We start from the raw sequence: 12,871 nt of genomic DNA, 5'->3' as shown, positions 1-12,871 counted from the left end.
GTACGCACGGCACCCTGAGGGTATGTGCTCTCCTGTGGAAAGCTGGCACGGGCTTACGAGATCCTCCCCTCCTCCCTGCCTGTGCTCCTCTCCCACCTGCCAAATCAGCAGAGAAGTGAGAGGCGCACAGTCAGAGGCATCTCCCTCCTCCCTCTGCTGCTTTCCGAATGCTGGGAGTCCCTTGGAGGCCAGACCACTATGGGCTCATCTGCCCATGGGCCCTGAGGTTTTCTGCAGCCTTGGAAAAGGACAAGCAGTGCAGAATGCTGCCTGAAGCTCACACTCCCCTAGGGCAGCCACCCTGAGGCCAGCAGCTAGGTGGGACTGTTCTCAAAAGTCCTCTGTTTCACATGAGTCACTCGGGAGCTGAGGGCGAGGCAAAGTGCCAGTGGTCTGTATTCCCTCCAGGTCCCCAGGGCTGGGCCTTCCAGACTCATCACACCCTGCTCTGCCTCGCCTGCTGCTTCTGGGAGAGATGCCCCCTGAGGGTGGGGCAGGGCCAGGCTTCCTGGGATGTCCCAGAGAGCTGGAAACACACACAGGCGAAGCCCAGTCAGTGTTTGTTTGATCAAGGGGGGAGCCCTGGCAACTGCTACAGCCTGAGTACGGACTCTGAGATGGGAGCCCAGTTCCCGGGAGAGAGCCACTCAGAGGCCCTCAGTTCTGCTCTAGGAGCCATTTTCAGGAAAGTCTTTCAGCTCATGCTATCATAACCATGAACGTTCCACACAAACCGGGTTTACAGAGCATGAGAAACTATATTAAAGCGTGCTGTAAACTGTAAAGAGTTATGTACACCTGGTGTGTTTATTTAAGTGCATAAACAGACATACCTTGAGCTTGTCAGGATGGGTGCTATCTCCGTGTTGAGGAAACTGTGGCTGGCAGAAAGGTTATGGCAACAGTCCAAGATCTCACTGGGCAGGAATCTAGATCTTCTCACTGTTGTATCACACCATGCAGTTTAATAAAAAATTTATGGGCCCCAAGTGCTGCGCTGGCGCAGAGGTGGGGGTCATTTAGAAAGAACCTCCCCTGGAAGGGGAGGGCCACAGAATGGCACACTCGGCTCTGTGAGGTGCCAGGAGTCTCTCTCATACCCTCCCCCAGCCTCAGCCACCGCCAGGACCACAGATCAGTCAGCCCGTGGCTCTCTGAAGCTGTATCCCCGCCCCATGGCTGCTCTGAACTCTACACCTACAGACCCTAGTGGCTCCTGCGCCCTTCCTACATGGGGTCTCCCAGCACCACCAACCCTACAAGCTCAAAGCTGAGATCCCCTCTTCCCCAACCCATGCTCAGCATCCCGCATCCCTGTCTTAGGTGGTGGCTCCCCCATCCAATCATTTAGGTGTCATCCTTGCTGTCCCACATCTCCCCCCCCCCCCCACAATCAATTGCCAAGTCCTGCTTATTTTTCCCCCAAATGTCTTCAAATCCAGCCCTTCCCTTCCTCCTCAGGCCCCCCTCCCAGGTCAGGCCCTAACTTCCACTTCAGCCCCTGACAGTCTTATCTCCCATCAACCCATCCTCCTTGCAGCCAATCCGTGCAGCTGCCTCCCTGCCTCAAACCCTTAAAACCCTTCAATGGTTCCTCTCTGCAGGTGTGAAGTCCAAGTTCTTCAAGGAGCCTCCCTATGATCTGACCCTTCAACCTTGGTCTCTTCTCTGGCCAATCCATGCCTCACGCTTTTTGCTGCACGGGGGCTAGACCACCTGCAGTGCTCTATGGAGTGTTCTCTGAAATTCATAGTTTTGAGCAAGGGCTCTGCATTTTCATTTTGCCCTGGACCCCACCAATTATGTTGCCAGTCCTGCTGCCTCTTGTTCCCTGCACCCTTCTTGCAGTTTGTGGTGTGGCCTCCAAAGCGTTGTCTGTACAGTCTCCTCCACCCGGAACACCCTCCCCACATCACGCCTGTTTCTGTAGCACTTCCTTTAAGACTCGATGTGTTACGTTTGTGATGCCTCCCTTGACCCTCTTCCCTCTCCTTCCCTACCCTATCAACACGTGACACGTAGCAGGTGCTCAGTACATGTCTATTAGATAAACCGAATGGGAAGGCAAAGTGTGACAAGTGCCAAAGAAACCTACAAAATACAAGAAATAGTAAGACGACGCCAGATGGGAACAACGCATTTTTAATGTCCTCCAGGTACCGCATCGGCGCTAGGACCCTGGCTGCAGACGCGTTAATCTGTGCGTTGAGGGCTCCAGGCGGCAGCGACCAGCTCTCGTGCGCCGCCTGCCGTGATGGTGCCGCCACTGCAGCCCTTCCTTGGCGCCCCGCCCTTCTCCGGGCCTGAGCCCGCCTTGCACCTCCCATTGGCTGTCTCCCGTTCTCCCGCCCTCCCCGGGCTCAGCCATTCGGAGCCCTGGGGTGGGTGGGGCTTGTGGCTGGGGGTGGAGCGAGCACCCCGATTGGCTCTGAGGAAAGCGGCGACGTGGCCGGAGGAGGCTGGTTTGTGCATAAGTTGAAGCTCTGCCACACAGGCGCTGGGTTGGTGGTAGGCGGGGCGTGCCTGGGTCGTCGGCCGGAAGCAGAAGTGGAGGAAAGATGCAGGTGGGGGGACTGGAGCTGGAGAAATGGGGGGCTATCACGGGATCCGTGGGCTGGGTTCAGTTCATCCGTCCCTGACTCGCCTCCTCGGCCACCTTCCTGGGCTTGCTCGGTGCTCCCGGGCTACTCGTTCTGGCCCCGCAGGGTGGCGGTTTGTGCCCGTGAAATTAGCGCGTGAGTGGCACGCCCCCTCCCCGCGCTCATACCCCTGTTTGTCGTGTTTCCCGCCAGGACCATCAGCACGTGCCCATCGACATCCAGACCAGCAAGCTGCTCGGTAGGGCGGGGTGTCCCCGCAAATCCATCTTTAAGGGGGAGTCCTGGTCCCTTGCACCCTGACCTCAACAGCTGGGAGCCCTGACGCCCCAAGGCCCTTGTTAAATCGCTGGCCATTCACCTCGTTCTATGTCCCTCTCTGTGGCCTGACCTGTCTCACTAATAGGAGCAGGAAGGAATCGTATATAGTCTGTACCTGACCTGCGTTTTCTACTTGTAACATTTATAGCGTGTGTTGTCAAACCTCAAAGATAGTCTTCAACTAAGTGGCAGATCTGAAATTGGAACTTAAGTGTGTCAGGCTCCAATGTCTGTGCTTTTTGTATTAAACTGAAAAACGCCCTGGCTGGTGTAGCTCAGTGGATTGAGCCCGGGCTGCGAACCAAAGTGTCGCAGGTTCAATTCTCAGTCAGGCCACATACCTGGGTTGCAGGCCATGGTCCCTAGCAACCGCACATTGATCTCTCTCTCTCTCTCTTTCTCTCTCCCTTCTCTCTCTAAAAATAAATAAATAAAAATCTTTTTAAAAATCTTTTAAAAAACCTGAAAAAACACTCTCCCTCTTTTAAAAAAAAAAAAAAGCTTCCAGTCTTCCCTTGACTTTAGGAAGAAGAGGGACATAGAACCAGTTGGAAATAAAGACCTTTTAGTGGCCAGGCTGTCTGTCTCCCTGCTGTCTGTGTGTGATCTGCCTAACTCCTTCCCAGTTCAGGACCAGGGAAGGATCTGTTCGTTCTGACCCCTCCAAGGGCAAGTGCACAGCTCTGGGGTTTTTAAATTTTTTTTACTTACTGATTGATTGTAGAGAGAGAGAAGAAAGGAGGGAGAAACACTGATTTGATGTTCCATTTGTTTATGCATTCATTGGTTGCTTCTTGTACGCGCCCTGACCCGGGATCAAACCCACAACTTTGGCATATTAGGACGATGCCCTAACCAACTGAGCTACCCAGCCAGGGCAACTCCTGGGTTTTTAAATGTTCATTGGATTAATTGATTTGTTGCCAGTTTTGCTGTTTGACTACCTCGTTCCTTTGCTTCTACTTCTGTGACATCCACAGAATTTTTCTTTCTGAAAAATTTAAAGGAATACAGCAGAGGGACAATAACGGTAGCTAGTGTAGGGCCCCAGCGTTTGGCCAGGTGGCAGATTTACTGATGAAGGCAGGGTTCTGAATTTCCCTCCGGGGGCCGTTTAGTCAGCCCTGTGTGGGGGCCGCTTAGTTAGCTTCATTTCAGATTTGTCCCAGGTCTTTTAGCATACATGCACTTGGTGCATGAACTTGCCATTGGCCATGAAAAGCACAAATAAAACAACCACCACTCACTGAGGAATTGCTCTGTACCGGCTTCGTTGTTGGGCATTTGCCATTGTAAAAATAAAGATCACTAAGATTTTCTGAGGCCTTGCCATGTGCCAAGCTCAGTGTTCAATGTTTTACCTACATTTTTCCTTACACTCAGTATCTTATTATCCCCATTAAAAAAAAATTTTTTTTAAGATTTTGTTTACTTGCTCTGGCTGGTGTGGCTCAGTGGTTTGAGTGCTGACCTGCAGGCTAAAAGGTCGCTGGTTTGATTCCCGGTCAGGGCATATGCCCAGGTTGTAGGCCAGGTCGTCTGTTGGGGGGTGTGCAAGAGGCAACCCATGGATGTATCTCTCACATCGATGTTTGTCTCCCTCTCTCTCTTGTTCCTTTCTGCTCTCTCTAAAAGTAAATTTTTAAAAATGAAATAATAAAAATGAACTGATAAAAGGAATGAATAATAAAAGTGAAATAATAAAACTAATGAGTAATAAAAGAATGAAATAGTTTAAAAATTTTTAGTGATCTTTTAATTTATTTTTACAGAGAAGGGAAGGAGAAAGAGAGAGAGAGAGAAACATTAATCAGTTGCCTCTCATATGCTCCCTGCCTGGAGATCGAACCCACAACCCAGGCATGCACCCTGACCGGGAATCGAACTGGTCAGGGCTTTATTATTCCCATTTTACATGTGCGGAAACAGGCACAAGAGGTTGAGAGACTTGCCCAAGAAAGCTAATACTCGGAAGCCAGGACCATCTGACCCACAAAGCCTAGCCCCTAGCTCTCTCCCACCAAGAAAAACATGCCTGGCTCTCAGCCACCCACGCCTTCTGCTAAAAACATGAGCCTTGGCCCCGATCCCAGGAGGTCAGCCACATCGGCATTCCCGTGTCCGGGGTGGTGCTTCCCTGGTAGGAACAGACCGGTGCTATCTAGTCTTTAGGGCGCTGTCGGCGTCAGGGGCTTTGCAGTTGTTTGCGCTCCCGGTACTTGGCATAACCGTCCTGTATTTTCCATTGTCTTGGTTAATCCCGGCCCTGAGGACGTGGAAGTGGAACAGCATCCTCTGTCGGGAAAGTTATAATTACCCCGGGAAGCAAAAATATTATGGAGAATTTAGAGTGGTCACAAGTGGCACTTTGATGTCAGGACCAATGTAAAGTTGTGCTTTATCCCTGTGCCGAGGCAATTGCTCTGTGCAAGTCAAGGTGCCAAAGTCTGTTTAGCCCCAAGCACCCCCTCGGGCCGGTCTTTATTTCTGTCTTCGCATGACCGCCATCCCTTAACCAGCGTGAATAGAACTTGTAGCCACAGTCTTAGCGTTCGTCCGTCACTTGAATGAGTGACGGAATTTCGACCGTGTGACTGAGGAGGCTGTGATTTATTTGAGTGTCTCTCACGTAGACTGGCTGGTGGACAGAAGGCACTGCAGCCTGAAATGGCAGAGTCTGGTGCTGACGATCCGAGAGAAGATCAACGCCGCCATCCAGGACATGCCCGAGAGCGAAGAGATCGCCCAGCTGCTCTCTGGCTCCTGTGAGTGCTTCGGGGCTACGTGACTGGGGCCCCCCTCTTTCCCGGAGTGGTCTTTTATCAGCCGAGCTGCTCCCCCGTTGTTTAGCCATGGGGGCTGATCCCTAGAGAAAGAGATTTTGTTGGGGGCATAGCTGCTGGTTCCTTCCAGCACAAACTGGTGCAGGGGAGAGCTGTGCGTGGTGGGAGAGCTGTGCATGATGGGAGAGCCATGCACGCAGACACTGATGGCCTACGTGAGAGTTAGCACACGCGTTGGCCAGAGTATATGGGGAGGATGCTGGCATTCTCGAAGCCTTCGCTCCGCCTTGCTTTGCAGACATTCACTACTTCCACTGCCTGAGGATCGTGGACCTTCTCAAAGGCACTGAAGCTTCCACCAAAAATATTTTTGGCCGGTACTCTTCGCAGCGAATGAAGGCAAGTGTGGGCGAAGGGTGGTAATGGGATCAGAGCCTCTCTGGTCTCTCGGAGGATCCAGCGGACACGCCCACGTGGAATGTTTCCTGAACTTTTCCTCTGTCCCCCTCGTTGATGCCAGAAATAGCTCCTACCCCGGGTTTACATTTCAGACCTGCTGCTTTGGGGGATTGCTCGTTGGCGCCACACTCTTAAAATACAGTGGGTGGTCCAGCCAGCGGTACAAAGGAGGACAAGGAATTTGCGTTTAATGCGATGATGATGATGATGATGATACGGAGACTGGGAGAGCGTCCCCCGTTTGGGGGTTGAGCTGGGCTGTGACTGCTGAGTGCAGTTCTGACTCGCTTCCTGTTTCTCTTCTTCCTCAGGATTGGCAGGAGATCGTGGCCCTGTATGAGAAGGACAACAGCTACCTAGGTGGAGTGGCCCCGTCTGGGCATCCTGGCGTCCAGGACGCCGCTGGGGGAGCCCACTCCCGCAGTTCTAAGATGCGACTAGGCTTCTGGGAGGCCCAGACTGTGGGGGCGGGGGGCAGAGGCTGGGCTGTAGCTGTTTGCAAGGCGGGAACACAGATCCCACAAAGAGTGTTGTGGCGGGGAGAGCCAGGCAGGTAGTGGGTAATTGCCAGGCCTGACCCGGCAGGTGTGTGTGAGTTCTCTACTACTGACGTCTTGATATGGGGAGTGTGGAGCCCCCCCCCCCATTCTGCACTACACAGAAGAGGCCTGGGTCGTCCTTGGGGCCCTACTGGGTGCCTGAGACAGTAACCGAAGGGCTGATTATAGTTTGGGTGCGTTTTCTAACATTAATAATAATAATAATAGTATTTACCAAGCACCTACTAAATATAAGGAATTATGCTTGGTGTTTCATATAGATTCCCTGTTTTAATCCCCATGGTCAGTATTACTATCTTTGTGACACAGATGATTCTGGACTAGAGAGGTTAAATGACTGTCTCAGGTCCCACCGCGAGGAAGGGGAGGAGCTTGGAGGCCGCCCCAGGCGCTCTGCCACCGAGCTGGGGTCCGTGTGCGCGTGCCCTGAGGCTTGCCTTACGGGGTGGGTGTCTGAAGTGCATTCCCCGGGCCCTTCCCAGTGGAACTCTCCAGCCTGCTGGTTCGGAACGTCAACTATGAGATCCCGTCGCTGAAGAAGCAGATCGCCAAGTGCCAGCAGCTGCAGCAGGAATACAGCCGCAAGGAGGAGGAGGGCCAGGCCGGGGCCGCGGAGATGCGGGAGCAGTTCTACCACTTGTGCAAGCAGTACGGCATCACGGTGAGCGGGCGGGGTCTCACTGAGGTGGGGGGGCACCCGGGGCCTCTGCCGTCCTCTGGGCCCTGCGCCTTGGCGCCTGGGTGCCCTTCTCGGCCTGCCCGCGCCCTTTCTGAGCCAGCTTCCCTCCAGTCTTCGCAGGTTTCCTTCAACCTGTCGGGCCCCGCCTCCCAGCGCTCCGTGTTAGCCCACTTCTTTCATCCTCTCCAGGGAGACAGCGTCCGCAGAGAGCTGCTGGCCCTGGTAAAGGAGCTGCCGAGCCAGCTGGCCGAGATTGGGGCGAGGGCACAGTCCCTGGGGGAAGCCATTGACCTGTACCAGGCCTGTGTGGAGTTTGTGTGTGAAAGGTGAGGAGGACCTCGGCTTCTCGCCTGCCGGGGGCACAGTTTGCCTCTTCTCCCTGGCTCTTCTCTCCTCTCTGCTTGTATCTTTCCCAGATGGTACCTGAGTTTTAGTCTGCACACTTGAACCCATGGGGCTTTGCTCATCGGACCTCAGGGCCCAGGCCGCAGCCCACAGCTGGCTTCACGAGTGGGCGGCAGGAGGGTCAGTTGTGTGCTCCGTTGCAGCGCCGGAGAGCAGGTGTTGCCGATGCTGCGATTCGTGCAGAAGCGGGGAAACTCCACGGTGTACGAGTGGAGGACGGGAACGGAGCCCTCCGTGGTGGAGCGGCCGCAGCTCGAGGAGCCTCCGGAGCAGGTGGAAGAAGACGCGGTAAGACAAGCTGAGGGAGAGCTGCACCCCACCCCCAGCCCAACGCCTCAGGACCTGAACTCGGGGTCCCAGAGGAAGAAAGGGGGGGTTGTGTGAGAGGCTGCGGGCGGAAGGGCCAGAAGGCCCTACTCCCTTAGTTCTCTGGACTCCTTGAGGTAGGTGAGTGCCGGACAGTCTCAGCAAGCTGGTTGGCTTTGAACGAGGACTTCTTCAGTCCCGTGAGCTCTCCGAAATGGGCTTGGGGGAGCCCCAGGCTCTTTGGGGAGCTCGGAGGCCACCTCGTGGAAACAGTGTGCTGGCTGGCCCCCCTCCAGAAGCAGTGGAGCCCGTGGGGGGGGCAGCTTCCTTCTTCACACCCGCCTTCCGTGAGCCAACACTTTCTTCCTAGATCGACTGGGGCGACTTCGGGGTGGAGGTGGCTTCTGAAGGGACTGACCCTGGCATCTCAGCCCAGGCCGCTGGCATCGACTGGGACATCTCCCTGGAACCAGACTCAAAGGTGAGGATGCCCTCTCCGTCCATCCCTAAGGACTTTCTGTGGTTACTGCTTCGGTGAGAAGAAAAGGATCGTGTGTGTCTTTAAGGGCATCGCTCAAAGCTCATGGCTCTCAGGCCAGGTGTGGCCCAGGGGGGACGGAATTCCCAGAACAACGTGTCTGAGTCCTGACCTCCTTTCTCCTGCTGTTTGGGGCAAGGCGAGGGGGTGTCGGCGGGTGGCAGCTCCGCCAGCAGGGGTGAGGGGTGGCGGCACTCACGGGCCCACTCTGCCATCCCCGCCACTCGCCTCAGTCGAAATGTGCGGGCGTTGAACTTACCGAGGGCTTTGGTTTATCTCGGCTCCCTGTGCTGGGGACACTCTGCCAACGCCCCTGGGGTTCTTTGCTCTCCACCCAGGAAGCCGGGGATGGTGGGATAGACTGGGGCGACGATGCTGCCGATGCTGCTGCTTTGCAGATCACTGTGCTGGAAGCCGGAACCGAGGGTGAGTGCACCGCCCCTGCCCGAAGGCCCCCGTGGCTCTAGAAACAAGAAAAAATGCATTGCGCAGACTGGGCTTCTCACGCATTTGAATATTTTGATGAGGGTGTGAATGCAGGGGGACCGAGAGTCCTTAAAGTTAGGTCTAGAAACGCTTGACTTTTTGATTGTGCGTCAGCCATTCCGGTGGCAGGTTCCAGGAATGCTGATAGGCTCTTAAGTCAGGCCCGCTCCCGCTGAGAGGCTGTAGCAGTGCTGTGGCCACTAGAGGGCAGTGCAGGACGACACTTCACCTCCCGCCCTCCGAGCGGAGGACTGGCCTTCCCACTCCTCAGAACCCAGTTGGGGGGCGGGGTGGGGGGAGGGGGGCGGTCCTCACGCTCCGGGTTGGCAGTAGGGTTGGCAGTAATGCCCGGTTAAGGCCGAGACCTGGGGATGGGCGAGCCTTCCTCTTTGCGTTGGAACAGAAAGAGGCTTCAGTTCAGTGAATCCACGACCATATTAACCCATCAGAGCTTCTCAAATTGGGTGGAGGGGGTCTCCTCTGGTCCTCAGTTCCTTTATCACTTCTCTGTCTCTTCCTGGCAGCTCCAGAAGGCGTGGCCAGGGGCTCCGATGCCCTGACACTTCTCGAGTACCCCGAGACCCGGAATCAGTTCATCGATGAGCTCATGGAGGTACTCTCCTGCTCTGGGAGAGGCGTGGGGAGGCCTGGCGCCAACCAGCGTGGGGGGCGTCTCTCCAGACCTGTGACCTGACTCTTCCTGTTTCTGTGAAGGGCGCCAGAGGTCTCCTTGTTCTGGAACGGGGGCGTTGCGTATCAGTAGGATGCCCCCCCATTCAGTCAGCGGGTGTTTATCGTGCCCTTCCTAAGCCCCGGGCCCTGCCCGAGGTGCCGGAGGTCAGCAGGGAATGAGGTAGTCGAAGTCCCTGTCCTCCTGGAGCGTGTGTTCTAGTGGGGCATGCGGCCGAGAAGCGAGGCAAAGTGAAGTGGGCAGTACGGTGGGCGTGGACACACGTGCCGGGGAGGCCAGGGAAAGCCAGGAGGCAGGTGGGGGTTTTGGGGCTGCCGGGCTTTCCCTTGGGTGGTCAGGGAGGGCCTGGTAGCGAAGGGGAGCAGGAAGGCGAGACCTGCAGGGGTGCAGAGAGAGCCGTGCCGAGGTCTGGCCAAAAGCTCTTCCGCCAGAGAGCACGTAGGAAGGCCCCGAGACCGGTGTGCGCGTGCCCTGCACGTGCTCCGTGTTCGGTGGACGCGGAGGCCGGCGTGGCAGCGCCAGGAGCTGGCACGGGTAAAGGAGGCCAGAGCAGCGAAGGGCCGGAACTTCGGCTTGTGCTCTGAGCGAGCTGTTGGAGGCTCTGAGTGGGTTCGGAGCCACGTGACCTCGCTTGCGTTTCAGTTTTGTCCCTGCGGCTAAGGTGTCAGCTAAGGTGTCAAGCAGCCCAGAGGAAGGAGCCAGTGTTCTTGGGCCATCTTTGTGGGACTGGGAAGCTGGGGGCCGGCTCTTGTCTCTCTGGGCGTGGTCCCTGCCCAGGGGCCTGATGGTTGGGGAGAGCCTCATGGAAATGCTTGTCCTCACCAGTTCTATCCTCTTTCTGCCCAGAGAGTTCCCTCCGAGCCTCCATGGGAGAGGAGGGTGAGGGGGATCAAGTTTCCATGGTTGAATAAGAGTGACAAGATATGTGGCTGGGCCCTGGCTGCTGTGGCTCGGAGGGTTGAGCGCCAGCCTGCTAATAGAAAGGTTGCCGGTTCGATTCCCGGTCAGGGCACAGGCCTGGGTTGTGAGCCAGGTCCCCAGTTGAGGGCATGTGTAGACATTTCTCTCCCTTTCTCTTTCTCCCTCCCTCCCCTCTCCCTAAAAAAATAAGTGAAATCTTTAGGGGGAGGGAAGACATGTGGCTAGTTCTTAGATTCTTTTGAGCCTTTTCTTCTTCCAGGGCTCCTCAAACATGGGTTCTGTGCCCCGAGTCTCATTCCTCCCACGGAGAGAAAGTCCCTTCACTGGGGCTGAGGGAACCCTTGAATCTTCGCACTCTTAGTTATCTGATCCACAGGCTGCGGGGAGGCAGTGGGGTCCAGGGCCAGGTGGGGCTGAAGCCGGGGAGACCGAAGAGGGGCAGCTCAGGCTACTCCCAGCTCTCACGTTGCAGCCAGTGAGTTTCTACAATAGAAGCGTTGAGAAGAGAGAACCCCTCCTCACCCGGAGTCTAACCTTACACCTCAGTCTTCGTTATGAGCAGTTTGAGGGCCCGGCCTCTGGGTTGTCCTCTCGGTTTGACCCAAAATCCTCCTTGGTCCTCAGCTCGAGGTCTTCTTATCCCAAAGAGCGGTGGAGATGAGCGAGGAGGCAGACGTCCTGTCCATCAGCCAGTTCCAGCTGGCGCCCGCCATCCTGCAGGGCCAGACCAGAGAGAAGATGGTTGCCATGACGTCGGTGCTGCAGGACCTGATTGGCCGGCTCACCAGTATTCGGATGCAGCACCTGTTTATGATCCTGGCCTCACCAAGGTCTGGCTCTCCTCTTGACGTTGACTGTCCGGGGACCTGAGGCAGGGTTCCGCCATCTTAAGCAGCCCCGAGCCCTCGTGGTCTTCTCCTCCTGGACCCCTTAGACCTCGTCCCATGACCCGTCCCAGCTGGGGACACTGATTCTCCATGGGGCGGGGTGGGGTGGTGCTTTGATGTATGTAGGAGCGGTAACCCTTCCAACGAAGGGGGGAAGGCCGAGACTAGTCGGGGCTTTGGTTTCTGGAGCTGCTCTGCCCCAGCCGTCGAACGGGAATGCTCAGGTTGCGCAGCTGCCCCGAGCGCTTACCTGAACGCCCTCCCTGCCCAGGTATGTGGACAGAGTGACCGAGTTCCTCCAGCAAAAGCTGAAGCAGTCCCAGCTGCTGGCGCTAAAGAAGCAGCTGATGGTGCAGAAGCAGCAGGAAGCGCTTCAGGAGCAGGCGGCTCTGGAGCCCAAGCTGGACCTGCTGCTAGAGAAGACCAGGGAGCTGCAGAAGCTGGTAGGACAGCAGAGGGAAGCCCACCCGCTGGGGGAGGGCCCCCGGCGTCGGCAGCGTGAGGCCCCTCTGCTTCCCACCTACTTGGCATTGCTGTCTTTCAGATCGAAGCCGACATTTCCAAGCGGTACAACGGGCGCCCCGTGAACCTCATAGGAACCTCTCTGTGACACTCTCCACGTTCCCCCTGCTCGTCCCCTGGGCCTTCAGGACGGAGCTGGGACAGCCGGGGCTGATGTCCTGGGGCCCTTCTCGGCAGGAGGCCAGGCCGACTGGAGGGTGGAAAGCCACGCACTGGAACCATCACCCAGGCGGTGACCTTGGCATTCACTGTACTCTGCAAGAAGCTGTCCTGATGGGCCCTGTGGCCTGTCAGCCTGAAACCAGCCCCTGCTTCTTGCCATCGAGTTGGACTTAATAAAAGAGGAAGAGACTCTGGCTTCATTCCTGGCAGTTTTGACTTCTCTGGGCCTGGAGTTGAGCCCACGCACCTGTTTGCATGGGGTTCTCCACCCCCGTTGCTACAGAGAGCCAGGTTAGGGACTTTTCCTCTCTGGGTGTCAGGGAGGGCCCAGGTTAGTACCTACAAGTGGTTCAGCCAGGGCCCCTGGGGTAACTGAGTCAGTTGGGCCCCTTTCTCACTGCGAGGCCCAGCCTGCGGTCAGGAGCCCGAGAGGAGCAGTCAGGTGGCAGCCTCGCTGGAGCCGGCAAAGCCGTGTCTCCCTTCTAACCACAGCTCACCAGCAGGCAGCGGGACGTGCGGTTTGGGGAGGAAGGGCCTGATGAGCAAGGTGGAGA

At 56.3% G+C, this 12,871-nt stretch overlaps 1 protein-coding gene across 1 annotated transcript; it reads left to right on the top strand.

The window, feature by feature from the left end:
- The first annotated feature begins 2,444 nt into the window (after positions 1 to 2,444).
- On the top strand, positions 2,445 to 12,517 carry CDK5RAP3 (CDK5 regulatory subunit associated protein 3). The gene is made up of 14 exons (XM_045837501.1): positions 2,445 to 2,564; positions 2,793 to 2,838; positions 5,552 to 5,683; positions 6,000 to 6,100; positions 6,472 to 6,520; positions 7,203 to 7,381; positions 7,589 to 7,725; positions 7,948 to 8,092; positions 8,481 to 8,591; positions 8,987 to 9,074; positions 9,659 to 9,747; positions 11,371 to 11,576; positions 11,905 to 12,076; positions 12,178 to 12,517. Exons 1-14 carry the CDS (start codon positions 2,559 to 2,561, stop codon positions 12,241 to 12,243), a joined length of 1,527 nt encoding a protein of 508 aa, XP_045693457.1. The 5' UTR covers positions 2,445 to 2,558; the 3' UTR covers positions 12,244 to 12,517.
- The last annotated feature ends 354 nt before the right edge of the window (positions 12,518 to 12,871 follow it).

Source organism: Phyllostomus hastatus, unplaced genomic scaffold (genome assembly GCF_019186645.2).
Source record: "Phyllostomus hastatus isolate PE091 unplaced genomic scaffold, TTU_PhHast_1.1 phas_contig_210, whole genome shotgun sequence".
NCBI lineage: Eukaryota > Metazoa > Chordata > Mammalia > Chiroptera > Phyllostomidae > Phyllostomus > Phyllostomus hastatus.
This window is presented reverse-complemented; position numbering and strand designations above follow the sequence as displayed.